The 23,485-nt window shown below is 35.9% G+C and overlaps 1 protein-coding gene across 2 annotated transcripts in view; it reads left to right on the top strand.

Annotated features, from left to right (window-relative positions):
* CACNA2D1 (calcium voltage-gated channel auxiliary subunit alpha2delta 1) overlaps nucleotides 1-23,485 on the top strand; it is a 379,138-nt gene that overhangs the window by 170,722 nt on the left and 184,931 nt on the right. For both annotated transcript variants that reach the window (XM_027711461.2, XM_039388463.1), the window contains exon 4: nucleotides 2,355-2,414. In XM_027711461.2, coding sequence (XP_027567262.1) covers nucleotides 2,355-2,414 — 60 coding nt within the window. The remainder of the gene's footprint in view (nucleotides 1-2,354; nucleotides 2,415-23,485) is intronic.

Here is a 23,485-nt window from a genome sequence, read left to right as displayed (position 1 = left end):
ACAGCTTCTCATTTTGGGAGCTATTTTAAGGTATAAAGGGTGTAGATCTTGCATGTAGTGTTATTTTACAAGGTTGCTTAGGCAGTTAGGATGGGTTCTAACTTAAACTTTACTGAAAAATTCTTCAGGAGAATAAGAATACAATATCTCTTTTGTGAGAAATATTTTCTTTCCGCATTTGAGACGACAAAAAACATCCCAAAACAACTTCTTTTTTTTTTTTTTTTAAATTTGCTTTAAGCATTTTCATTTGATAGTGCAGATATGCTGAGGAATCTACCAACAGAACTGAGGAATTTCAAGCTTGGCCACAGTTTTTCCATGCAAAATTCCTAGTAATGTTAATGGTCAGTATATATTTTTCTTCATAATTGATCTATTAGTTAATGCATTTGGGTTCTGCTGTCATTTGTGGTTATCTAGGTACCTTAAGGCAATGAAGACGAGTGTGAGGGAAATCTGAGGACAGGGTTAACTGCAGCTATTTACACTTGCAGTAAGTGTTATATCTTGCTTAGCTACAGTCTGGTGAAATATGACTTAATCAACTTGAACTCATCAGAGGATATACAAATTTAGATGCAGAACTGGCTAGATTAAGTGAAGAAATTAGAAGGAGAAAGTTATTCTAGTGTATTACAAAAAACCTGAAAATACTATAGATGCTTATACAGTGCAAAAGTTGCTTTTTCCCACTGTAATGCATGAAGTTAGGGGTTTTTTTCATTAATGGGGTACTTGGTTCCTGTGGAGGTACTTCCAGAGGGCAATGCCTGTAAAATGCTCATACCTTTCTGTTAGCTAAGAATCATTTGAATTGACAATAAAACAATTGATTGGAGACACCTTTTGTGGGAGCACACGGGTTTGTTGAGGTTTTTCTGTTTTTATAGAAAGATTACAAACCTGAAAAAAGGAAAAGACCCTAACTTCTGCTTTCTGAAATGTATCATCCTGGTAGTTGTTAGAATGGGGAAAAGGACTACCCTCAGGGGATCAAGTAATACAGCAGTTGCCATCTGGGATGGGTCTGAGGTGAGGTTCTGACTGCTGCATCTCTGTGGTTCTGGCTTATATGAACTTTCTGGTCATATTCCTTTTGGTTGCTAGCAAGAACTGACAAGGTGACTCAACTGAAAATGTGACTTACACCACGAGTTCATTTTGTGCAGGAATTGGTCTGAATATTAGAAGGATCATCAAACTTACTGTTACACAGTAAAGAGTTATAAACTTATTGTTACACAGTAAAGAGTTTGCATCCCTACTTATCTGGTGGATATAGTCAGCCTATGTCTGTTACAAAGGGACCATGACTCCCTAAAAAACAATTTTTTGGGTTTTTTTGGGGGGGCTGTAAAATAATTTAGTTATAAAAGTGAGTCACTCAACAGTTAGAACATGGCTGATTCCACATGAACTACATTCACATCAGGTAGTTACTTCTTCAGAGTGAGCTGGCTTGCTTTCGGGATCGGTGCTTGCCTCCAGGGCTGTTGGCATGGGAAATGCTGTATGCAGCTCAACTGGAGAACATGCATTACCTTGGCAACTTCTATATGCAAAATAGTAAACTTCTCCTGAGCATGTCCAAAAAACTTTTTTTTCAAAGACTTCAGATGTTGTATAAGGAGGAACATGTCATCCAACCCAGTGGTTGTGTCTGTACAAGAGATTGATTTGAAAAAGCATCATATATTTATTCTTGTGCACTGTGCTTTGCTTCCTGTGGGGTTTAAGTGGACAGACTGGATTTCATTCAAATTAATGTAAATTGGAAAAATGCCCTCTGGGAGCATGCCTGTTATTCTCCAGCTGCTAATTCAATCCATGAGACTGGACTCCAGCTAGTCCAAATTACTGAGTTTTTATGGGTCCCTAATAATCACTGGGCTGTCAGTAGTTTCTATAATTGAAGCTAAATGATATAATGGAGAAATAAATGTCCATAATGCAGTGTTTTAAGATTCTAATAAGTACCTGTCATTGGATGGTAGATTAAATTAATATATATAAGGCAAGGTGGTGTGTGTAAGGAGAAAGTATTTCCAGCTGGATATCAGTGGATTTTGAACTTAACTAGAACTTCTTAAATGATATTGGAGTGGGTCTTAAGTTTTATAACGCATGATTATAGTACTTCAATAAGCAAATAATACAGAAAATAACATTTTTGAAGTAAGGTGGTGCACCTTTTTGAAATATACACAATTTTCAAGTAAGTGCAAAAAAGCGTAGATATATATAATTTATATAGAGAAAACACGTATAGGAAAAAATTAAAAAAGAAAGACTTTGCTATGTGAAGAATCAGTAAAGACTAAAATTTATGCTTTCTTTCTCTTTGTCTTCAGCGTCTTGCTAAAGAAGCAGAGAAGTACCAAGCATCGCATCAGTGGAGGGACGAGTTTGGGGTAAGTTTCAGTTTCTCTCCTTCTAAACTTCATGGATTTTTCATCTTTGAAATGTTAACTATATTCTTACAAATATGTTGTTTGTATATCCTCTATATAACAGACATTTTATTTAATTCTGCAAACAGAGTCTCAGTCAGGGTAACTAAAGAGTAAAGTGAACTTTTCCCTTCAGAAGCTCATAGGGAGCTTCACAGACCCAGGGATGTAGCTCGAAGTTGTACACAAGACATCTGTTTGTTTTGACACACAAGGAATGATTACAGAGAAGAAATCTGAGTGATGGTTGCTATCAGTTAAAAGTGTGCTGCTTTAAGCACTGAAACAGAATTGTAGAAAAGATTTTTACAAATTGTCTTTTGCTTATGTGGAGGCGAAAAAAAAGCAGGAAGAAGTTTAATACAAGAGGGTTTGGTTATCTACTAGACTTGGGAGTCATAGACTATTTTTTAGAATACCTTTCTGTACTTTAATAACCATTTCTTCAATACTCTAGTATAGCTGAAAGAGCTCCTAACCTGGTCAAACAATAAATTATCTTCTTTAGTCATTTCAGACTTTAATGAAAAACAAGTGACATGATTATAAAATATACAACATTTATTTTTTATTACCAATCAAGCCAAATTAATATTGTACTACATGATTATAAGCCTCTTAATTTTAGGCTATGGTTCCCTGCTAAGTGTCAGTTATTTACTATACCTTTATTACCTGTTCCTTTGGAAAAAAAACCAGATAGTGCTTTTACATGATGTTGCTACAAACCTAGACTGTGTTTGCACATCCACTAGAATCATAGTGGCACACAGTTAAATGCACAGTTGTTTTTTATAATGTTGTCATGATTTAACCCCAGCTGGCAAGTAAGGACTGCACAGCCTCTTGCTTGCTCCCACCACATCCGGATGGAGGTGAGAATTGGAAGAGTAAAAATGAGAAAATTCACGGGTTGACATAAAGACAGTTTAATAAGTAAAGAAAAAGCTATGTACAGAAGCCAAGCAAAACAAGGAATTCCGTCACCACTTCCCATGGGTAGGCAGGTGTTCAGCCATCCTCAGGAAAGCAGGGCTTGTTTGCACTTAATGGTGACTTGTGAAGACAAACATCACTCTAAATATCCTCCCCCCCACCTTGCCCCACCCATTTCTTCTTTCCCCAGCTTTATATGCTGAGCATGAGGCCGTATGATATGGAATATCTCTTGGGTCAGTCGGGGTCAGCTGTGCACCCCCAGCCTCCTCACTGGTGGGGCAGTGTGAGATGAAGAAAAGGCCTTGGCTGTGCAAAAGGCTCAGCAATAAAAAAAAAAATAAAAAAATCCTCAAATTATCAACACTGTTTCCAGCAAGAAAATAAATTCTACCCCAGACAAAAGCAACACAAATTTCTATTCTGATCCAGTGTTACTCAGGCACTTGGAGATCTGAAAACAGATAAAGCCCCCTTAAGATCAGGACATACAATTCAGATAGGAGTGACTGGCTTTAGGAGTATAGAGAGGGTCTGGACACAGCCTGAATGCTTTTGAGTGTGTTCTCTGCACAGGCACAGCTTCTAATACATGTAAACCACAGAAAGCATATTCCATAGAGATGTTATAATGAGAATGCTACGGTGACCTTTTCTGCTAATCTCTCGCTCCTGTGAATAGAAAACAAAACCTGCAGGTTTGATGGGCTCAGCACAGAACTGTGTGAATACAGTCAGAATCTCTTTCTAGTCATTTTGCTTCTATGGTGCATTCTGGCATCCTGTCAACAACAATGGCTCAGATTTTGGATTTCTTTTTAACCTTTCTTTGCAGTGGAAGTCAGTAATACCAGAGAGGCTTCAGATTTTATCAGTATTCATTGCCAAGGAGACATCTCAAAATTATTTTGAAATGTTATTTTATATTAATGTTGTGGCTCAGGCAAACATTATGATCAGTATTGAAAAAACAAATGTGGTTGGATTTATAATAAAGTAACTGCAAACCTAGCTTGTACTTTACTGTTTTGAATTTGGATGAGAACCGTGTGCACCATATAATAACCTTGACATTAGGTTATGCAATTAAATTTCAAATAAATGTATTAAACCTCTTATAATTTAATTTGTTCCATTTTTGGCAGAAGTAATCTTTCTTCTCTTCTGGCCTACTTTTTAGAAAATGCCTGCTCAAATTAGTTTGCACACAGATCTTTCTGATAAACTTAATTTTCACTGGAAGATTCATTCTCCTAATGGCTGTGATGGAAAATAGAAGATAGACTGTAAAACTTTCTGCGGTTGAGGGTTCTTAAAGTACTTCTGATAGCATTATGAATGGTCTGCATCATGCAGTATGAGGTTCATTTCTCATCCAGGACTTTGTTTTGGGTGATGAAAGCCCTTCCAGCAGCGTTGCACGAGTCACTGTAGAAAGAAACTCATGGGACAAGCTGTTTCTGTTTCTAATGAGTTTGTGATCAGCAATGTCCTTGACAGTCAAATTGCAACCAAATAATAGCCTATGGAGTTTTAAGGAGAAAATTTCACAAACATTCCTCCTGGTGAAGTACTTATGAGCTGGTTTGAGTGGAACATATTCAAAAAAGGAAGGGCAAAGATGGCTGACCATAAGACCAAGGTCTATACAGAGCTACAAGGAATGTGTCAATTAAAAGACTGCCAGAGTGCCTGTACTAACATCTTATTCTAAATATGAGTGTTTATTGCACAGTTCACAGCAAAAGAAGCACGTAAGCATTAAAGAATTTATTTTCAGGTTAATGTATAATAAAAATTCAGCATCCTCGGGTACAGTCTTTTGAAATTAGCTAGTAGTGGAAAAAACCTTTGAAGATCCAGATTTGGTCCCACAGCCTCTTTTTTGCTATTTCAGCTAATAATTTAATGTAAAGATTGTCCAATCTGTGCAAAGGAGAAAATATGCTTGTCCTTTAGAAAAATAGTTAAGACTAAACTATTGAAAAAAATATAAATCCACATCTATTAAAATGTGGCAGCACCCCAGTAAAATCCTTCTTATATCCAATTTTACTTGAAAGTACATTTTCTTCCAACATTTTTATTTCTATAATATATTATATTCCAACTACTTCAAGAAGACCAAGCAATGAAAAAGAAAAGTGAAAATTTAAATTTTGTCTTTTTGATAAATCATAGAATTAAAGAATGGTTTGGGTTGGAAGTGACCTTAAAGCTCATCGAGTCTGATCCCCCTGTCATGGGTAGGGACACCTTCCACTAGGCCAGGTTGCTCAAAGCTCCATTGAACCTGGCCTTGAACACTTCCAGGAATGGGAGATCCACAACTTCTCTGGGCAACCTGTGTCAGTGCCTCACCACCTTCACAGGAAAGAATTTCATCCTAATAGCTAATCTAAATCTACCTTCTTTCAGTTTCACAGAATCATAGTTTATACTGAGTTGGAATATTGGATTGTGATATGTTGTTTCCTGATTAAGAACAAAGTTGGTTAAAACATCTGAACTGCAGTTTGCATCTATGGCCCTAAAATAATACTTACCTGCTAGAAAGCTATTAGGTCTTTAGAGAACATTTGTGAAGTTTATGAAGGTAAATCAAGAGTGCTTAGCTTCAGACATAAGAAATGCTATTCTCTGTTTCCTATTCCATTGGTGTTGCCCAATTCCCTGCTGCATGTACATCTGGGGGAATTAAGCCTACTTGAATGCTTTTAGATTAAAGCAGTTACAACTCAGAGGTACAAACCATGTTACCATATATCTAAATGAATCAGCCTTGTCATTTTGGAATTTCATGTACACTACAGAGTGAAAGAGGGGGTGGGTTTGACACTTGTGATGGTCCGGTTATTTTTCTGGCATAAAGATGCATGAAAAAATTGTACATGGACTGGAAGAAGGAAGGAAGAATTTTGTATGAAGTAATTGCTGTTATTCCCCAAATGGGTCTTCTACAATTACATTTGATACCACATTTGATTGCCTTACAATGGTTGGTTAACTAAAGCAATTTTGTTTCCAGTTGGGTTGCAATATTAATTGTACTTACACATGTATAAACATTAGGGGTATCTCATCGGTATTTTAACAAGGGAAGTCTATATGCACGGCCTATTAACATCCATGTATTTATATGAAGACCAAAACTCAGACTTTTAAGAATTAATTATCACATAAAAATGCCACACAAAAAGTTCTTTCAATATGCCTTATCTTTAAACCAGTACTGTCATTTTATATTCTTCTGTGTAAATGATGAATATCTGTGTCCTGGTATTTCTGAGACAACGTTTGCTCTGATGATAATATGCAGACTGGTGTTTATGTACCAACCAGGCTTAAAAGTAATGACAAAAAGTCATGGGAATATGACTTTGGAACTATGATTTTTTTTTCTAGTAGAAATGTTGGCTGCGTAAAAGTGTAGTGAAAAGTTGCTCAGCAAAGAAATGGAAGATGAAAAGAATAACTGAGATAAAACAAGTCTATCATAAGAATTGATCCAAACAGTGACCTACAAGAGCAGAGCAGTAGTGGGAATCTCTGTTGTATCTTGCAGACTGGAGATTTTCAGGACTGCCTGTAATTTATTGTGGATGCTACAACAATGCTAAAACATTGCATCTTAAAAGCCTCAACTGGAAAACAAACAAACCACCCAACAAACTTTCAACTTTAACACTGTTTCACTGTAAAGAGGCAATTTACTAAACATGTTTTGTCTTTTGAAAGAGGAAAAAACTCTGTGAAGGAAACAAACTAGAATCCTTTTTCTCTCAGCTCATCAGAGGGAGGATACAGCTCTGTCATGGATTGTACCTCTGATATTCCTCTTGTGTGCAAAGAGCATCTGTGAGAAATGATACTGTTTAGATTTGGCACCAGACATGAGGTACGGGGAACTGGTCCCCACAGGCACAGAGCAGATGTGGGATCCTTTCCTAGTAAGTCATATATACTTTATAATTTTGTGCAAGTTTTAATAACACTAAACACAGGCAAAATGTCAAAGCTGTCTGTATCTTCACACAATGCTCTGATCCAAAATTCAGTGAAATAAATCTTCCATTGATTTTGATTAATTTTGGATAATGCCTCACACTTTTAAGGCCTCTGTGACTGTAAAAAAAAATATGCCAATGACTGATTTAAATTGACAGATTTAAATGGTCAATGTTTTAGGGAGGATAATATTTTATTCTCTGAAGGCCTGTGTGCCACCTTCTCATCTATGACCTATAGTTTTCATTTGTGTATAATTTAAATTGAATGTACCTGTCTCGCTGAAAGGAATGAGATAACATTTTTTCTGTCAGTGATCATTTGCAGTTGGACATCTTTCTACTCAGGGGATGGAGCTATGTATGTTCACTGGGAGAAGTAGGTGCAGAGGAAATAAAAATAAAGCATATTTACCAAAATTAAAGGGTTGTTCTGGTGTCTATTTGATGTTTATCAAATCACTTATACCTTTTGACTCTTGGAAGTTCACTGGGAGTATTGTAGGAACAAACATTTCTTCACTATTTTCAATAGTGTTTATCAAAGAGAGGCAGGACATACAGTAGTTGCAGCCTTCAAAGCACACTCAGCTCAGCTTCCTAGAATCTCCATCATTAGTGAGGAGAGTTTCACCTTAATGTAGAAATCTGCTGTGAACATGCCCATGCTGAAGTCTGTTTGGAGATGTGGCATAAGCCTTACCAGATTGGTGCAGAATTTGTCTGGCATTCCCTCCTGGGAACAGGATCTCACTGTTCAGTTGTCTGTCCCCAGCATCCTGCCCCTGATGTTTGGATTCTTGTTTCACAAAGTATCAGTGTGTCTTCTGGCTTACAGATATCTAGGAGGTGCTGGTTAGATATAAGAAAAATGTTTTAAAGACAATTAAAAAAAATCCATGTAATTAGAAAACTTTTTAAGAGTATTGCTACTTGCTACCTCGCCTGGACTTCTATAACTTCTTAGACTCTCTCAGGTGAGTCTGTCAGTCTAGAAGTCATTGATTTCCTCTAAAATAAGGGTTGCCATAGGAGATCTCTTCCATGCTTTTGTTCTATATCTAATGTGATCCTGTATAAGAATTACACTAGTATGAGTGATAGTGTAATTTGAACACGTTTCTAATCATATTTGCAATACTTCATTTATTTTTTTGCACACTTTAGGAATTTTAATATTATAAACAGGGATTTTAAATGTGTAGCCATAGAGGAGCTAGCTTTCCTGCGATATCTTTTGGTCTTTAGATATTGATTATTTACCATCTCTTAATATACTTACCTTGAGTATAGGAGTGTAACTTAACAGTATAAATCATTGCAAGGATCTCATCTGTTCAGTGAAATGCTTCACTGATTGGAAACTTGCCAAAAAAGCTTTTAGAGTAAAGTGAAGAAACACCTTCAATCATGGTTGAGGCTTTCAAGCATTCCATTTTATCTGAAAATTCAAATACGCTAAAGACATCTGATACGGTTTTTACTTATTGACCAGACAACTAATTTAAAATATGTACAGGTTCTGAAAAAGAAGTGGAGGAAAGGACCTGGTTAAGAAGAAAAGAAAGAAAGGTGTGATTTCTCATTATTAAGCCGCCATACATATGCATTATCACCTTCGTTTTGACTGAGGCTTTAATGGGCTTTCAGAAAAAACATCTTATTAAAAGCAAGATATACTATTGTACTCAGTTTATTAACACCCTGTAGGTTCTTAAGTTTACAATAGAGAAGTACAATATGCTAAGAAAAGCTTTCTACAGGTTGCTATTGTGCACATTTTCTATCAGTTCATTTAATTTGTGGCACAGATGAAGCTAACTCGTTTTGTATTTTACCTTTCACCCTCAAGTTCAGTCGCTCATGTAAATACGATATAATTAATACGTAGCACTGCTGTACTACCTTTGATGAATCAGTAAAATCAACTAGAAATGGACTTCGGGGATGCTGTTTATTTTGTCTGTAAGCTTCTCTGTCAAATATTTTCAGTTCAAAACTAAAAATATCTTTCTCTATGATTCGTCCTCGCCAGTATAACTAGGATCTAACTAGTTTCCTCTGTTTCCTAGGAAAACTCATTTTCCCATTGCCCATCACATATTATCCTGACCCATCTTTGTCACAACTCATTACCTTTAGAAAGAGAAAAAGGAGCTAACATGGGAATTGGAAAGTTTCCATATTTAAAAGTTTTTAGGCCTCTAGACTACCAAGAAGCCATGTTCCTAGAACAGGGGCTTGTACAGTAGTTGAGAACAGAAATTATTTGATGTCTGCCCTATTTTGCAGTTGAAATACAGTAGAAATTTTAATATGAGTTTCAGTCTACATAGACTTGCAAATGCTCTGGAAGTACGAGGCGACTCTATTGTTAAAAGCTGCCTTTTGCTCAAGGGATTTGAGAATTCTTATCCTTCAATCCCCTGAGTATAGTCTAATTCTCATTAGAATTTAAACAAAAGGTGGAATTGTGGCTGTTTTATGTCCTGAAAAAATGATGATGTGTGATGGAAGTAGTGTCAGATATTTCTGTAGACTTGGCCACAAAGCAAGAGATGTGCATAATACAGAGCAGAGAAACTCCTCAAAATTAGCAATAACCTAACATTCTTCTACATCATGCTATAAAAATTCCATGCTTAAAAATTCTACCTGATTTCACTCAAAATGTAGCTGGTAGGCATTCGTTTTATTTTTTTCCAGTTAACTTTTGCTATCAGCTTTCAACAATTCATAACTCTGTAAATAAATGCACAAACAACTCTAAGTCTCATTGAAGGGACACTAGAACTTAGCAGGTCTTGTGATCTTTAGGACAACTGTATGACTGTGATTTGTGTGTTTATATAAAACAGTATCATTCTGTTTTCATTTTACCATTTGATAGTCCCAAATTATACTGTACTGACATACTGTCTATTGTAACTTTTTTGAAAATATGAAGGATAAATATAAAAGTGACTCTGCTTATCCAGACTGGGTCCTTGCTTTTAAAAAAAGATGAATAATCCCTGATGAATTATTAATTCAGGTAGGATTCTCTTCTTAGTCCTTTGGGCATTACCACTTCTCAAGAGGATAACTTCAGTTTTACATTTCTTAAGAGTTACACATGGGAACAGTAAAACTAAGGAGGTGGCTCTACTGATATTTTTCTGGGCTTGCACAAAATTCTGGTCTTTTCTCCAGATAAAACTTTTTAGTGCTTTGTCTGTGACTTTTTTTCGACATAAAACATTAAAGAAGACTTCCAGCAAAACTTTCCTACCAGACTGAATGTTTTCCATATAGGCAAGTTTAATTTAATTTGCTAGGGGTATCATCGTTTAAATGACCTCTAGACTTAAAATATTCTAAAATACTCATTTTTAGAGACAGTTTTGCTGTAGCAATTCCCCATCTTTCAGACAGAACATTTCAGTTTTATTTTACTAGTATATGCAGGTATTTTGTGATGGAGCTGTGTTGCTACAGCAAAGGATGCTTTTGTTTTGTTTTGTTTTTTTTTTTTTTTTTTTTTTTTTTTTTTTTTTTTTTTTTTTTTTTTTTTTTTTTTAAATTTGGTGAGAGATGTCAACAGAAAAAAACAAAGGCTGGATTAAGACTGAAGTTTTTTCAAAAATATTATTAATATATTTATTAATTCCAAAAGATAGTTGTTGACATTTCTTCTGGTGACAGCTGACTTGAAATATTTTCATTTTTATAGGGGATCATGCTACATGGGAGATTTAATCCCAAATACTTGCAGTCTATTTCTTCCCCCTATATCTATATCTATATCATCTATATCTATATCTATATCTATATCTATATCTATGTCTATATCTATATCTATATCTATCTATCTATATCTATCTATCTCTATATCTATATCTATATCATCTATATCTATATCTATATCTATATCATCTATATCATCTATATCTATCTATCTATATCTATATCTATGTATATAAAGATTTACTTATATTAACCTTGCTGCATAAGGCTTTCAACTGATTTAAGTCATGTTTTGAGATTCTGAATTCAAGGTGGAGACTTGCTCTTTAAATGTACGAATGGTAAAGAGGAAAACAGGTGGTTAAAGAAGGAGATGAGGATCACTGGGCATTTTTGAGTGAAGCCTGGGACTTCCTAAAGCCATAGGTTGTTCAGCACATCCCAACTGCTGAAAAGTGTAGGGTAGGGAGTAAAAGGCCGAGGGCCAGCAGCGCCAGGAAAGGCTGTAGTGGGTGAAGTGACCCTGTGGAAGCAGAGGTAATCTCAAAGCTGTACGTTTTCCTGTTTATAACCCATTCTAGTTGGTGCATATTTCATTTCAGAAAGAGATGGAGTCTTAATTCTGGCTCTCTCGTGTATTTCTCTAAGAAATAAGCTCAAGATTGGAACGCTATTGCATTTCTAAAGCTTACATTTATAAATCTATACTGTTGAATAAAACAAATCTATGGACCTGATTGTTGGGCTGAGTGACAGAGATTATCAGTGTTCAAAGTATACTTGTGACTTCTCTTGGTGATATCTGGGAAGCTCTAAATTATAATGTGTATATGTTTCTGTACCTTTCTGCTCAAAGTTTCTGAAATTGTGAGAAGGAAATGGTGCAACTTAGAAAATAATATTTTCAAGGCATAAAATTTGGGTGTTTGCATGCTTCAGGTCTACATTAATTACAACAGAGCACGCAAGAATATGTTAGAGTGTAAAACCTATAGAGATAACACTGCAGGCATGTAGAAAGCAAGACAAGGTATAACCTGGTGTAGACCTGTCTACACGGTTGATTGAGAATGGTTCCTGGTGCATGATATGCCACAGAACATGTCTGGACGTTGCTCAGGTGTCTTGGGGGCAGCTCTAACAAACACAATATGGATGAATAGCAGACTGTGTTCAGGACTGATCTGTGTTTTATTTTGAAACATGGACATCACACTCTCTCTGGAGAATAAAGCACAGCATGCTCTATCCTAAAAAGTACTGTTACACATCAGTAAACATCTTGTGTCAAGAATAGGCACCAAGAAGAAATGCTGTTCAAGAGAAAAAGAATTCTTTACAGCAATAACTATGTATCAGTTACAGTTAAATATACTTTGAAAGTTGGAAGGAAAAACCCATCAGTTTAATAAGTTCCTCAGACATCCTAACAACAGAAGTAGGGCAAATATCCCACTGTATCTGTGAAAATATTTACAGTGTTATGAACTATATTATGATTGTGAACTATGAACGCTGCTTTTATGAAAAATAACTATGACACAGACAAGAAGACTGGATTTCCTTTGCAGATTCCCATCAGTAGCTTTTACTGACACAAGAATAGTTCACTGAAGTAGTTATACATACTAATAAGAGTAGCACAGTGAAGATCCATATATCTAATTGAACTTGTGTATGTTTTTCAAGAATAGGATGCACTTAAATCAATTAATTCACCTCCTCATATCATCTCCATATTGATAAGAAAATAATAAAATAAATACAAGTGAATGCACCAAAACCTTTTTTTCTGTGCATGAGCTCTGCAATACTACATTATCAAGAGGTTTAAATGTGAAACAGATCAAATAGTTTTCTTTATTGCTTCAAGATACTGAGGTAAAGCTTACAGATTTCTGAGTATTAGATATGCTTTTTGCTATTGTTCAGTGTTTGTAAAAAACATTTAGGTGATATTTTAAGAATCAGTCAAGGTTTAAGCTTGTGCTAGTCCTACTTAAATAGATGGAGTTATATATATGCATGTACCAATTATGTAAATTTTCCTCTGTGTATATCCTTATACATGTATTTATATATGTATCCACATGTATATATACACAAAGAGATCCTCTAGTAGTGTGTGTGTATTTATATCTATAAACAGGTACATACTTTTAGTGGAATCTTGTGTTTTCCAGGTCAGCAAGGGACTAAAGCTAGTGGGTTTAAATAATTTGAGAACACAAGGAGTTAAACTGGTATGTGCCCATACTTTTGAAATTTTACCTTTCTCATGTTTTAAAATCCAGGAACATTTCATATTCAGTATGAACAACATCTTTGTGGTATACTACAGGAAATAAGTCCTGGCCCTTGGGCTCAGTTTGCACAATTGGCTGATGTTTGCTCTCTGCTGGAATCCATGGTTTGCTTATGCCTATTACTTTCAATTCACTGTGTCCAAATAACGCACAGACTGTGCTGGTCAAATCAGGATAGAGGGGTTTAGCACAGTGCTGATAAAGCGCCTTAGATCATGTAGCAAGTGTTTAGAGGTATTTGTAGTACAGTACCTGCTGAAATAGTTTGGGAGGACTTTCCCAGGCAAAGAGTAGCTAAGTTAGGATGGTTTCTGCTCATAGTTATCATCCCCATCACATTGTTTAAACTTCCTAAGTAAAACCAAAGAAAACAGTCCTTGGCAAGGTGGACAGCAAAGTTTGCAACCTGAAGTGACCCCTCTCTTACAAGGAGAAGGGAGCAGGGAAGGGAGGGGAAAGAGGACCAGAAAGTTTTGGCTGTTGCCAAAGAGGTCGTTGATGGGAAAGGTTTCAGAATAACTGCTTTGCTGCAGTCGTCTTCTGCCTTTTCTCCATTTTCACTGTTACGTCTTTTCTGGACATGAACACAGCATTGTCCTTGGCAAGACTCTTCACCCTTTTTTCGCAGCATTCCTTCCTCTTTCCTCTTCAGCGTAAGTTTCCCATCTTCCATTACCCCTTCTTAAACACTTGTAGTTCCTCCCTCTTGTGCTTTCTGAAATCTCAGTTCACACTTCTGTAATACTGTGTAACGGTGCTGTTGAAAGCCGAGCTGAAATAGTCTCAAGCAACACAGCATAAATTTTGGGGAGCTAAGTGAGGCACTTCTTCAAATTCAAATCAATTTAATTTAATATATACTTTGCAATTTACTTCATACTCCCTTCTGCACTATGATATTCCAGTGTTAAGCTCTTTTTTTCAGTAACCTCCTTCATTAGGTTTGCAGGAGATTTCTGACTGTCTTTTTTAACAAATACCTGCCTTAATGTCACTCCTTTTTTACAACAGATAGCTATTTCACTTGTTTAGAATTTCTCACATCGTCTCTTTCTTCACATCTTCACACTTCTATGATATATCTATCTGTCCACTGTGAATTTAAAAAAAAAAAAAAAAAGATGAATTTCCAAGAAGTGCTGATTGGTACAAGAATTTGAAAGTGAATTATACAAAATGTAAGGACCTGAGACTACGTGTTACCAAGGTGGTGATACTGATTTACTTCAGTCCTTTGAGGCAGAGAATAGTTACTTTAAGTATTCTAAACATTTTATTCTAGTTCATCTGCAAAGCTTCCCCCATCACCTAATACTGATGTTCTCTCAGAGAACATTAGTGAGTGATGGCTGAACTTCAGGTGAAACAATAGTAAGCAAAGATAAGTACCATTATTTACTTAAAATTTGAGTGAGGTCCAGAAAAGATTTTGGGAAAGTGGTTACAGCAGTGTTAGAAAAAACAGGGAGGGACAGGAAATGTAGACATGCAGTCAATGGCTGGGTCAGGAAGCAGTGAGCTCTGGCTGCTCCCAGAGCTGGGTGGCTGGGGCTGGAGGGGACTGATGGGTGCAGTTCTATGGGGCTGAGCAGAGCAGGCAGAGCTGAATGCCGATAACAGCCTCCATGAATGGTTGCAGGTGATGGATGGATGCATAGCGATCAAAGAGACAAATGCGGGGGCCATGTGGGTGTTGCCATCAGAAGGAAAAGGGAACGAGGCCAGGGAAAGAGATGAGCTGGTGCTGAGCTGCAGCATATGTCCAAGGAAGGGGTCTGTTGGAGGGCAGAGGCCCAGAGGATATGGGACAGGGACAGGACTGGAGACAGCCTTTCCTGTCCTGTCGTTGAGATAATAGGGCACTGAGGGAGCCAGACTGAGCTGAACTAGAGGTCCTCAGCCTGTGGGAAGAGAAGGGATGCCCTGGGGTTCTGTTCCGTGCTGGGGAGGCTCTAAGGAGGCACTTGGCCATCAGTGGTTGTCAGCTGATACTGGGTCCTGACTGCTCTTAACACTGCAGGGTGTATACAGGATATAATGATCTCCTATCCAGATTTTACTGAGGGAGAAAATACTAAAAAAAAAATAAAATTTTCAAATGTGAAAGGGAAAAATAAAAGTCTACAGCCAGGTTTGAAAAGACGTAGTCCTTTCTACACACAATTCCAGTTGAATTGACAAACAAAATTATGAAGAAAGGCATAATGTGTTTTAGCAGCATCAATTTCTAATCTTGCTCATTTTTCTTTATATGATCTTGTGTTTGAGCATCTTGTCTTTTACTATTATAATTTTTGCTATTTATTTCTCAGTTTATACTACTGAAAATTAATTTGCCTAAGTTATATAAAAATACTGGATAATTAAAGAAGAATCTGGTTTGGGTTTTGCTTGCATTTTTGATTTTTTTTCCCTCCTACTGGACTGTTCTGTTCTGTTTCGTAATGAAATATCTTCCACAACAGCATTGGAGGTGTAATTAGTATCTAGTTTCCTTTATTTTTGTTTTTTCCCCATTTTTAAAGAACATTTATTTTGGTAGTTTTTTCCTCTGCTTCATTGTACTCGGGAAAATGGCAAAAGCAAGAAACAACTCCTCAACTATCTCTAGAAAAAAGGACTGGGTGTTGAAAAGAAGGCACATTCTTTCAATATATTACAGAAAAGAAAAGAAAGAAAAAGTATATGAAGTCTTTTTAAATTGCATAATTTGCTGTCAAAAGCTGTATGGGACTCCCTGAAATTAAGCAGCTTGTGGTTGTGACAGTGCAAATGCTCATCCAAGCACCTTTCCCTGCTGTGAGATCCCAACCAGCTTAGTCACAAGTTTTGGTGTGTCTGTATTTCTTTGCATTTTGTGGAATGAGCATCAAATACATAATGAGTGAAAACCCCTGTAGTGATCCATGGAAGAAAACACAAATTACTTTTCATTTAGTACAATTGTTAAGATTGAGAATGAGAAATATAATAGCAAGATGTTGATACAGCTCTTAAATCTTACTGCTCTTTCTGCATGACTTCCAGCATACCAGTGTAACATATCAATAATTAAGAAGAAAAGTAATTATGCTTTAATTATTTTTGATATGAACCTTTTGCTTGCAGCGATTAACTGGAAAAGTCTTCATCATTTTATGTTAAATAGTAAAATGAATGACATTTTCCAGCTGCTGGCTTGTCTGATGCAACTGAACTGCTTCCGAAATAAGGTGTGCTCATGAAGCTTTGCTTTATTGCTGTGATTGAGTGCAAGACATGCACAAAACGGATGTCAAAGCTGAATAATTAAATTAGGATTCCTTCTGTTCTTTATTAATTAGGTGAGCATGGGATATTTCTTAGAGCATGGTAACTGCTCTCCGGAGTTGCTTTCCTTCTAAGACATCAGAGATAGAGAAAAATAATTTAAATTAAAATCTTAACAAAGATTTATCTTTATAAGAGGCCCATTAAAATAATGAACAGTCAATATGATAGGAATATTTGTTTACATGGGTAAGCCAAAACCATCTGAAAAGAAGGCATGGCCTGACGTGTTTTGAACTGCATTACCTTGTGAAAAGGTACTTGTCACATTGAGGAGGAAATGAAGATATTTTGTTGCATTGTTTTCTAATTACCAAGCAAATTGTGTACAATTAGTTATAGCAATTGAGTGTTTTTTTTCTTTTTGTATGTTATAAGTCTGTGGGTTTTATGGACACACTCTAAGAGATTGAATAAACTCAATGAAGAATTGATGAAGGCAAGGAAAGAGATCAATGCTTCTAAAAAATTTATTAGAGATCACTAACTTTACAGGTCAGTGTCAGCTATGTAAGATATGATCCAAAGTTTGGATCCGACTTTCATAATTTATATGTGAAAATTCATTTTTCCTGTGTTACACAGTATTGTAATACCCTGCAGAAATAACTTAAAATCTTTTGCATTTTAGTTTTTACATATGGATAAATGAGGAAAGAAAGAGATGTATAAAGCTCTCTACTGCTGCAGTTTAAGGAAAATTATGCAAAAGGCTGGCATTTTTCTCTTCCAGTGAGATTCTTAAAAGGTATTAATGTTATCTGGGTATTTTTGCTTAGAATTTAAATACATTGACTTTATGTGATATATTCCTCGTGAGATACTATTTTATTTTTTTTTTCTAAAGAGGGTAATAGAGGGGAAAAATTCTGTTTTTGTGGAACTGTTTTAACCATTGGATATATTCTCAAAGTGTACATATATATATAAATACTAGTCTTACACAGTTTCATCTTTCATTTTAAAGCACTTTTTAAAAATTAAGATGAAGACATAAATTTTGTCTTAAATAATATTTCATACAAAACACTGTTTATCAGACTTAAATCTCTGAATTTTGCGTGAACATTTAAAGAGGAGGATGACAGAAAAATTGTTTGATAGCACTGATTTTATTTTTATTTGGTATAATTTTAGTAGGGAAAATATTTTTTGTATTTTATGTATTTTACATTTTATCAACTAGTATACAGATTGCTATATACTATATTCAGTAATTTAATAAAATATTCTGAATGGATCAAACAACAAGTTCAAATTTTTTTGGAGCCAAACATATACTGAAATAATGTGGAGGTTTTGTAGTTTTTTTTCTTCCCTTAATTTCCTGTCAAAACGGACATATTCAAAGGCAAAATTTGACTTGATGGTCTTTAAGATCACAGAATGATTCCTGAACTTCTGAAAATTGATCCAAATATCAACCCACTCATATATTCTCAAGTTTAAGAATAATTACCAGCACTGATAATCCATAATTCCTGCAGCATTTTGCAAATGCCTAAAACTTAATTTTTTTCCTCTGATATTTTTTAATGTCATTAACTGTTATGCAATTCCAAGGAAGTAGGAACTTAAATAATGGGTTTAAAACACAATGTGCAGACTTTGAATAAAAATTTAAAGATGTTACTCTAGTGCAAATAAAAATATGTGGGGGTTTTTGTGTCAATGGATTTCTGGTAGCTGCAGTGAAAACTTCATGACATTAATTGTGAATAAGTTTGTTAGACTTAAGTTGGATATATTTACATTATTTTCATGGTATAAGTGTGGAACTGGAAGTGAGGATAACCTTTTTTTTAGAATAATAGTTACCATTTTATGGTCAGAAACAAAACAATCTCTTTAAGAATATGCTCTGCATTTCATATAGTTGATCATAATGACTAAATTTTAAAAGTTACAATTCAGTTACTTACATATAGCCATTAATTGTTTAATACATTACAAAGTCAGAGGGATTAAGACAGTATAAATTTACTTGTGTAATACTGGCAGTCATGACTTATGGAGTTCACTTTTGTGTAGTCCGTTCCTTATACATTTTATCTTGCCTGGCTATCTTCTGATGAAAATGCAAGTGGTAAGAGAATTTTCCATTGAGAATCCTGAACTCCTGTCATGATCTATCAGCAATTTTCCTGATTTTTGTCTCTGCTCAGCACTGATTAGTTTTAGCAGCTTCTGATGGACTAAATTAATATAAATCTATATGCAAAAAGTGATAAAAATATTCTTTTAAATTAGACATACACATTTATCCTTAGATTCTTGTTCTGAACTTTGAGATGATGCAGGTCCAGAGCAATATCCTACGGACTGCTGACCTCAGTGTACTGCTGGGTTTGGATAAGCCTTGGACTATCCCCTCTTCAGCCACTCTTATGGATCACTGAGAAGCTAGACTCTTGAGTTTTTATTCCATTGTGATGTCATATGCCCAAAATTTGATTCCTTTCAAGTATTTTGTAACCACTGATTGCAACATTGCTAAACATGTTCTTATTTGTTGGCTGTAATGGATAGAACACAGTGATAATGTAACAGATGGACACTCGTTTTTGGGAACAAATTCTATTAAAGGTTTGCCCATTGTTTCGTAGAAAATAATTTTCTAAAAGGTTTTTGCAGATTTTTTTGCAGTTGGAGGACTGGTATATTTTCTATAGTCAGTTATCATAGTGCAAGAGATTCATTACATCCCAGCAGCTCCATAAGTATGAATTCCGAATGCTAATTTCCTGTGAATCTGATGTAAACTCATGTCCAAATTGTTTAACTAGGCCTCTGTACTTTACTGGTACCAGTATTTACAATCTAGATAATATGCAATCAGTTTAGACAATTTTTTAATTTATTATTATTTATTTTATTTTTATGTTCTTTCATCAACTAAAGAAAGTAATGCTGAATAAATTAAAATAAACATACTTTGCTGCTTTAATTAAACTGATCAGATAGTGTGATATAGAGGTTAATTACCTGCTAACAAATTAATTTCATTTTCCCACCTGGAAATCTGCTTTGTAATCACTTGTATTTGCCTTATAAAAAGAAGCCATTTGCAGTTCCTCATACTTTGAGGAAGTTACTGTGATGAGAAGATCAGCAGTTTCCTGAACCTTTTGGAAGAATATATTTACCAAAATTAAAATGGATTTAAAATATTTTTGTTTTTCAGGGTTGTCTCTGTCTTCCTTGCTTTTGACTTAGAGGACCGGAGGAGGAATAGAGAGGATGGTTATTTGTATTTCTTTATATATGTAGCCAGTTCTTTAAATTTGATTTTCTTTCCTGGTACATGCAAGTACATAAAATCCTAGACTTTTTTGTCATCCTTTGGGGACATAGTAAGAATACTGAGGGAGATTTGGCTGGATTTGTTCTAGAGTCTGTTTTGTTGACTGCAGTGTGTTTCATCTCAGTACGAAATAAAATGGCTTGAAACAGTCTTTGGAAAAAAGTTGTGTACAAAGTTATGGTATTTGCTACACTGCCTCTCTATCATCTTCTTCCAAAAAAACATTCTAGATTGAAGTTCAGTATCATCCTGGCAGCTTAAGTAGTCTAATGGCATTTTCTTACAATTCTTACAGTGAAAAATATCTGGAAATTGGAGTTTTGTTTGACATGGAGAAGTTTTTCTTATTCTTTTCAGTTTCTATGATCAATTCTAGAGATGTGAAGACAGAAGTACCCTTTTTAGTGTTTGTTATGCCTCCTTTTGAGGTTGTGCATGCAACTTTAATACTCTTCATTGCTTCTCATTTTTCTAAGTAAATGTATAATGTACTATAATATGGGCACTGAGGAAAAAAAAAATCCTGTTTATTGCACTCTTTGAAAAATAGCAGGGTTTTCTCCTGAGATCTGAATGTGATATAAAAAACTTCTTACTCAGCTTTACTAATCATAATTTGCACAAGACAAATTAAATGAAGCGTGGTTAAATTCAGCATGTAATCAGATATTGTCATGGTGAAGAAAGGAACATGAGACAATGTGCCGCTGTGAAGGTCATGCCATTAAGTGAGCCAAGAAACGGATGGGCTGTGGCAGAAAATCACAGAATCACAGAATATGCTGAGTTGGAAGGGACCCACAAGGTTCGAATCCAAGTCTTAGCCCTGCAAAGGATCATCCCCAAAAGTCACACCATGTGCCTGAGAGTATCATCCAAATGCTTCTTGAACTCTGTCAGCCTTGGTGCTGTAACCACTGCCCTGGGGAGCCTATTCCAGTGCCCAACCACCTTCTGGGTGAAGAATCTTTTTCTAATATCCAACATATACCTCTTCTGAAACAACTTCAGGCCATTGCCTCAGGTTCTGTCACTGTCACCACAGAGATGGGGTTACAACTTCCCCTCTAGAGGAAGTTGTAACTGCAATGAGATCTCCAATCAGTCTCTTCTCCAGGCTGAATGGACCAAGTGCCCTCAGCAACTTCTCATACGGCTTCTCCTCAAGACCCTTCACCATCTTGATTGCCCTCCTTTGGACAGTCTCTAGTAGCTTAATATCTTTCTTATATCGTGGTGCCCAAAACTGCCACAATATTCAAGGTGAAGCTGCCCCAGTGCAGAGCAGAGCGGGACAATCCCCTCCCTCTCCCCGCTGGTGATGCTTTGCCTGTTGCCCAGGACATGGTTGGCCCTCCTGACTGTCAGGGCACTGCTGACTCATATTCAACTTTCCATCCAACAGGACCCCCAGGTCTCTTTTCTGTCACTGCTTTCCAACTTCTCGTTCCCCAGTCTGTATGTATATCCAGAGTTGCCCCATCCCAGGTGCAAAATCCAGCACTTTTTCTTGTTGAACTTCGTATGGTTGGTGATTACTCAGTCCTCTAATATATTGAGGTGTCTCCCTAAGCAAAAAATAAGCTGAGACTTGACCTGGTCACAGTGCTGGTGAGTTGGCAGAGCCCAGCCTGGGGTACATGGGATGCTTGCCCCAGGTCTGGGCTGTGGGCAGTGGCTTGGCACCATTGCTTACTGGTTCCACCTTGATGCTTGACTCTTCTGACATGTCAAACATTCACATGACAACGTTCCCCTACAGTCTCTGTTACTGGGGAGTTTATAGGCAGGTGTTGCAGGATGCCAGTCAAATCAGTCCATGGCATTATCATGTTTTTCCAGCCTCTCATGTGTTCTCTTTTCGTTCACCAATGCACAGCCTGTACCAGGGCTCATTGCACTCCTTGTTGGCACTTCCATGTCTGTCATAGCTTGCCTCACTCAGCCTCTTGCACTTGGTCTGGCTCTTGTACATAATTCCTGATCAAGGCAAGGTCATGATGTGCCTATTTGAAACACATACTTGCTCTTACAAGTAAGTGCCTGCCTTAAGCCATTGATCTTACCATGATTTGGTAAAATAACTTACCTCTCAACCTAGAGTACAGTGTTTTTAGGATATGCATTTAATTAGCTTTTGCATTTTTAAAAAGCATGCTATCTTAATGTACTTCTTCACAGCAATTTCATGTTTGCGGTTTTTTCAGTATTATTTTCATTGCATGAGTTTCTGAGTTTTAGCTGAACCATTTGCATTAAATGTATTTTCACAATCAGTAAAAGTGAGGAAGAAAATGTAGGGTTTGCTATATGAAATGCAATGCTCTAATGCAGAATCCAGAGTTGAAAATAATAATAATATTATTTTTTTTCTAAATAGCAAAGCCCTATAACTATACTATTCACATGGTCAGGAGAAAGCAAATGTCTATTCCATTTCCAGATCGTGACTTAATTCTTTTAATATATTTAAAAGACTGTTATTCATTATTAGATATTCCAAAGACTGGTGTGTTCACTGATAGGAATTACCTTAAATTAGAGAGGTGAGAGCCTTCAGTTTATGGGTCCTGAATTTGTGAAGATGCAAAGTAGGGTCCAAACTTCTCAGAAATGTGAAGTCTGAGGTTCTTCAAAGGTCCTTGTAGAAATAGAATAGATACCTTATAGATACCTAGATACCTAGAGAATATCAATGTTGGAATCTCAAATATTTCCAAAGTTTTAGATTCTTCTAAGTTTAGACCTCAATGAACTCTTTCACAATCTCAGTTTTTAATTCAGATGCCTAAAATCTGACCACCATCAGTGTTGCAATCTTTGGATCTAGTCTCAGATCAAAATTCTTCAGAATCAATGTCAAGGGCTTGAAAATCTATTTTTCATATAGTATATTTTTATCTGGCATCTGTATCAGTATATTACACTTATCTGATAATTTATCTGTTTATATTAGGTTTCTGTGTTTTAGTCCCACTGTTTAGCATGCAGATGATTAATAAATTACTCATTTTATTTTTCACTCTGTGAATGGATAAGTGACCGCTGCATGAAAACTGTCTATGAATTTGAAGGTTTCTGGATTGTTAATTTCAGCAAAGGAACAACCTGTAAGTGAATGCTGAAAAAGTTGATCTTTCTCATCATTTAAAAGAAAGAATATACAGCACCTTTAATGCTCCTTTATGTTATTTCCTGAAATCTTCATCTTTTCATTTCAGTCATTAGTCTCAATAGAATCTTGAGAAAAGCCCTTTACACAAATCTGATTAAAAAGGCTTATCATAAATTATAGTGCAAACCTGGAACGTTTTAATTATTGTATGAAATTTAGTACTCTGACAAAGCAGTTATTTGGTCGAATTAGGTTTTGGGAAAAAATGTCTAACTCTAGTGACTGGTTTGCCCATATTATGTGTAATATTGGGTCATATTTCTTGATGA

The sequence above is a fragment of the Pipra filicauda genome, unplaced genomic scaffold (genome assembly GCF_003945595.2).
Source record: "Pipra filicauda isolate LSUMZ 115617 unplaced genomic scaffold, ASM394559v2 scaffold101_size5749837_pilon, whole genome shotgun sequence".
Taxonomy (NCBI): domain Eukaryota; kingdom Metazoa; phylum Chordata; class Aves; order Passeriformes; family Pipridae; genus Pipra; species Pipra filicauda.
Note: the sequence above shows the minus strand (reverse complement) of the source record. Positions and strands in the feature narration are given on the sequence as shown.